Raw genomic sequence first — 5,325 nt, 5'->3', positions numbered from 1 at the left:
CCAGTGCACTCTCACTTTATACCCGGGAAATAGCTACAAAGATTGAGCATTTCTCATTTGCCTTTCCTCTGAACTGTGATGCAAAACGGGGCTCAAGTCAATGTATTTCGGAGAGCTGCGCATTATGCTTCAAAGAGCCGCAGTTCGGCCACCCCTGCCCTATAACTTGGTTTCTTTCAAAATCTCTAACAATCCAACATTTTCCTGAATGTTGTCTACTCAAAATGCATTTTATGCTGTGGATTTAAAGTGGAGACACTCCACACTGGGGAAAAAAAAAAGCCGAGCACATTGCGCTACAAGCTCTGTACATTCTTACCTTTGTGTCAGTCTTCGTGCTGCCCTTTGAGTTGGTCTTCGTGCTGGCCTTTGAGTCGGTCTTCGTGCTGGCCATCACGTTGGTCTTCATGTTGGCTTCCATCTCAAACTCTGCCATGTTTTTCTGCCCCTCCAGGTATATTTTTATGTTCTTATGTTCTTATTTGGGGCCTTGTTGGGAGGGGGTTGTCTGGCTAGCCGTGCACTTGTAACTCTGTACTCATGGATGTTCCTCTTCCCTGGATCTACTTGCGCTCTCCTCCGCTGCCTCCCAGGCACACGTGCCACTGCTCGTTAGATGCTTTCTTTTAATCCCTGGCCACCTTCCGTCTTTACCTCCGGACATTGGAGAGTTTGCAGGGGGGCGTGCAGAATGCGATGACGAGAGGCTTGACTTGCATTCAACGTGGCACCGATTCAAGCAGCATAATAACAATAATAATAATTGTTACTCAGCGTGAAGCAGACATTCGAGTTATGCAAGCTATGGAGCTAGAGGCCTAGGAATAAAAAAAGATCAAAACCTTTCCCTTCCTAAGCACATGAGTCAGCAAGAAGCAATTTATTTCACCCATTCACGAGCCAGGCTCCAAATAATATCCTTACATGCTCGTGCACCACTTTGCCAAGCAGTGAGAAACTTGGGGCATGCCAGCGCAATGACGGTTTGGGCTCCCTTTGGAGGAGAGAGGGCCCTGGAGGTTTATGGAGTCTGCGATATTTGCTTGATTGGCAAAAATACAGGTTTGAGCGTTGGATGGTGTAGGCAGCCTGCGCACCTGCATGCAACATCAGCCATGTATGTCTAAAGCACATCTACTGGTTGCCAGCTCGTCCTTTTGGCTTCCCTTGCAGCTTCTGCTGGATCAAATCCTTGCTCAATCTCTGCAGAACCTGTCCCTGCTTCTCTGACTTAGGGCACTGCAGTCCTAACCCACTTTCCAGCACCGACAGAAGGGCAATGCAGCTCTGAGATAAGGGAACAAACACTCCCTGACTTTGAGGAGGCCTCTGTGAGTGCCACCCAACAGCAAGATGCAGCACACGTCCCATTGGCACAGCTATGCCAGTGCTGGAAAGTTGGTTCGGATTTGGGCCTTAGACAGGGAGGAAAAGAGGCATTATTTGCCTCTCTTTGCAGGTAGAGGACCTCAATGTTGATTCCCATTTAAGGAGTTTCTTGAGCCATAAGTATTTTTTAAAAACCTTCTTTTGTCCATTCAGTGCAAACTTACCTGAGTGAGAGCACTCGGTTCGTCCCAATTTCACAGCCTCAGACTTGCAGTTTGGTTTCAGACCTCAGTGAAAAAAATGCCTCTTCTCATCTCGTCTAGGCAAACTCCTGAAATAATGAGGAACAACGAGCTGGAGCTTAGGAACAAGAGTTTGCAATGTGCCAAGAGAGAGGCTCTATGTGTGGTTGCCCACTTTATTAGTAGCCTTGCTCCTCCTGTGCTTTTTAAAACATGGCATGGCAAAGGTATGTTTACAAAGCCATTTGAATGCAAACCAGTGATATACAATATGGTTTCAGGCTTTACTCCAATGTGTTCTACAGTCAGTTATCTTTGTTGCAATAAGTAGGTCTTAATAAAATGTATGGCAGCAGGTTAACATAAGAACATTATTTTGGACTTTATTCGAGTATATAATCAAGTATTTTTTGTATTTTTATAGCACCCTTCCTCTGAAGAGCTCAGGGTGGCGTCTGTAGTCCAACTGAGTACAAAGGAAGTTCATCTGTTTAGCCTTTAAACAGATCCTGGCCTGCAGAAATCTAACAAGTGAACATTTTGCTGGTGTGGAGCTTACCAAGATGGGGAAAGCTTCTCCAGTTGAATGCCTGTCTCTGTGCTAGAAAAAACTTCACCTGCAACTTTTTTGCATGCCATACATCCATCACAGGAGAAGAGTCTGAATAAAATTGGGGACTTGCAAAGGAATAGGAACACAGAATTGGCCTTGCCTCTTCAAACTCCCTCTCCAAGCCAGCTGTCAAATATATCTTTTTGTTACCACATTTCCTTCCCCAGAGAAAACCATTTCTCTTTAAAAACATGTTTTGCATTTGAGTATTCTTGATTTACTGTACTTGGTAAGAGAAGGAATTTAACAAAGGAATCTGAATATTCCTTAGTGGCCTTGGATGTTTTTCTAGGGCTGACAATGGGGTGGGGTGAAGCTTCGGACTGGCCAAAGGAAAAGAAAAAGAACAGCTTAACCTGCCCCTTGTCCCTTTATCAGGATTTGGGCTGTGAAAATTTGCAGGTGCACAAAGCTTTTCAAGCCCCAGAGCTAAATTGTTGCCCTGAGAACAGTTGCAGAGCAAATTGTGTTTATGAGAGCAAAGAGCACAGTAAAAACAAAGAGTTTTGAATCTGGAGAGACAAGTGACATAGCTAGAGGGGGTGCAAAGCACTAAGTTTTGCAGGGGGTCTCACCGCGGTGTGCAAGTGACCTCTCCCCCTCCCCTTTCAAGCAATTTCAGGCACAGGGAGCAAAACAGGGTCATTTTGAAAAGGGGGGACGGCTGCATGCTGCGGTGAGGTTCCTTGCAAAACTTAGTGCTTTGCACCCCTCTAGCTACACCACTGGGATAGACAGACTGGCTGAATAAGCCTCTCATTGCTGTCTTTGTCTTTCTGTTTTGATTCACTTTAAACAGCTGTGGGAGACCCTGGTCCAGCTTAGGGCAGCTCTAAGAGAGGAAGTCTAAGCCTTTCCCACCCTACATCCAGGACCACAAGGGACACCCGCTCCCCGCCATCATTGCTTGGTGCCACTGGTACCAATGCCATCTTTTGCCATCCTTTGCTAACAGTATCACTTCCTGCCTGAGGTTCCTCCCTGAACTCCCTGCTCTTTCTGGCTGGCAGGAACTGCCAAAGGAATGGAACCGGGTAAGATCTGCAGGTCTGACTCATCAGTTTGCTGGGAACGTGTCCGCATGTAGGAAGCGGATGCGTTGGCTGTCTACCAGGTGAACGCACCTGGTGCCAATCGTAAGCCCTTGCTCGTGTCTGACCGATAGCAGAAAATAAACTCACTCACGGGGGTATTCTGACCAGCGGGTTCAATGTGTTTATACTTCATGTCAATGGGACTTATAACTGTGCTAAGGTGTTTAGGTGACCATGCAGGGGTTGGGAGGAAAGGCTTTTATATACCCTTGCAGTTATTGGAGGTTAACCCCTGCTAACTGGTTAAGAGGCACTTTTTCGAGTGGGTGCTCCTCTTTTATTTAGCGGGGGGAGAGTAACTGGCCCACCTCACCCCAGCAGTGTCTTTTCTAGTGGCTGTCTGCTGGTGTTGCATCCTTTTAGATTGTGAGCCCTTTTGGGACAGGGAGCCATTAGATATTTGATTTTCTCTGTAAACCGCTTTGTGAACTTTTTGTTGAAAAGCGTTATATAAATACTGTTGTTGTTGTTGTTGTTGTTGTTGTTGTTGTTGTTGTTGTTGTTGTTGCTGCTGCTGCTGCTGCTGCTGCTGCTGTTGTTGTTGTTGGAAAGAAATTGGGACAGAACATGTGTGAATGTCGGGAATGCAGGCTTGTCAACGGACGGTCACCTGCAGCATGGAAGAATCACTTGAGACGACTAGATGGAGATGTTTTTGTGAAGCCCACACTGAGACCTGCAAGTTCCTGAACACTACCTGAGACACTACCTGAGCAATGTGAGTGTTACTGGGGGAAGAATTGTGAGGTCTGTGTCACATTGCAAATTGCAGAAGGAGCAGCACTTTGCATTCCCACCTCTTTGCAAAGTGCATTGGTGTAAACAGGTTCCCTTGTTGTTCAATTTGGCCTCTGGGTTCTGGTGCATCCTGGAATTTGATGGTGAACACGAGGATGCCCAATTAATGCCCTTCTGATGACAGAATGGCTCATCCCAACTTACTGTATTTATGTCACACCCCGCTGTTGAGAAGCAGGCTGAATGGCAGGGATTTGGTAATCTGGATTTGGAAGAGAGAAGAAAAGGAGTTTGAAGCCAGTGGCCAGGAGGTTTCCAGCTGGCAGAAACAGGCTGTAGGGTGCTGTAGATTTAGACGTTGCCCAGCAATTGGCACTGCCAGACTGTGTTACTTAATCACAAACAAATCTTTTGTTTCGAAAAGGCACCATAAAGTCTGCAGGTTTTGTTCCTCATATAAAGAAACTGACCCGTGTATCCAATGAGGTCCTGGGAACTTGCAAGCTCTGGGGAAACTGGAGAGGCCAGAGCTGGCTTTAGGCCAACTGGACCAATTATTCCCAGTTGGGCCCAGCGCCTAAGGGCTCCCCACACTAGGGTAAAAATAATAAAATCAATATTTTTGTGAAATCATTTCACAGTCACTAAAACAGGTGGTTTTGTAACTGTTTACTTCTCAGAGTAATACCACGTTTTCCAGACTCACAAAGAGAGTCTGGTCCAACAAGAAGCTGACGGAACATACCAAGATCCAGGTCTACAGAGCTTGAGTCCTGAGTACACTTCTGTACTGCAGCGAGTCATGGACTCTTTGCTCACAACAGGAGAGGAAACTGAATGCTTTCCACATGCGCTGCCTCCGACACATCCTTGGCATCACCTGGCAGGACAAAGTTCCAAACAACACAGTCCTGGAACGTGCTGGAATCCCTAGCATGTATGCACTGCTGAAACAGAGACGCCTGCGTTGGCTCGGTCATGTCGTGAGAATGGCACAGAAACTGCCGCCGCTGCATCCATTGGGGCAGTTGCCAGAGTCTCCTCACGGTAAGGGAGAACAAATGTTCCCGTACCCCATGCTGAGCTCTATGGTTGGCAGTGGGTCTTCTCAGAGCTGCGCCCCTATTTAGCCTCACCACTGGGAACATCTATTGGCCGGAGCTCCTGCAATGTGTCTTCCTGGCACTGAGGCCCAGCACCGATTGGTCCTGGCCTCTGTGCCAGTGCTGTGGGCTTACCGACGGTGGCAATGTGCCTTACAGCACTCACATGCCAGTGGTTACCAGGGCAGCATGCCAGCCAGCAGCAC

General features: G+C 47.2%; 1 protein-coding gene across 1 annotated transcript in view; it reads right to left on the bottom strand.

The window, feature by feature from the left end:
* The window catches only part of NKPD1 (NTPase KAP family P-loop domain containing 1), a 28,114-nt gene extending 27,678 nt beyond the window's left edge, over positions 1–436 (bottom strand). Inside the window, exon 1 of the mRNA XM_066638115.1 lies at positions 320–436. Coding sequence (XP_066494212.1) covers positions 320–436 — 117 coding nt within the window. The remainder of the gene's footprint in view (positions 1–319) is intronic.
* Between the last annotated feature and the right edge of the window lie 4,889 nt (positions 437–5,325).

This window comes from Tiliqua scincoides, chromosome 10 (genome assembly GCF_035046505.1).
Source record: "Tiliqua scincoides isolate rTilSci1 chromosome 10, rTilSci1.hap2, whole genome shotgun sequence".
Lineage (NCBI taxonomy): Eukaryota > Metazoa > Chordata > Lepidosauria > Squamata > Scincidae > Tiliqua > Tiliqua scincoides.
Note: the sequence above shows the minus strand (reverse complement) of the source record. Positions and strands in the feature narration are given on the sequence as shown.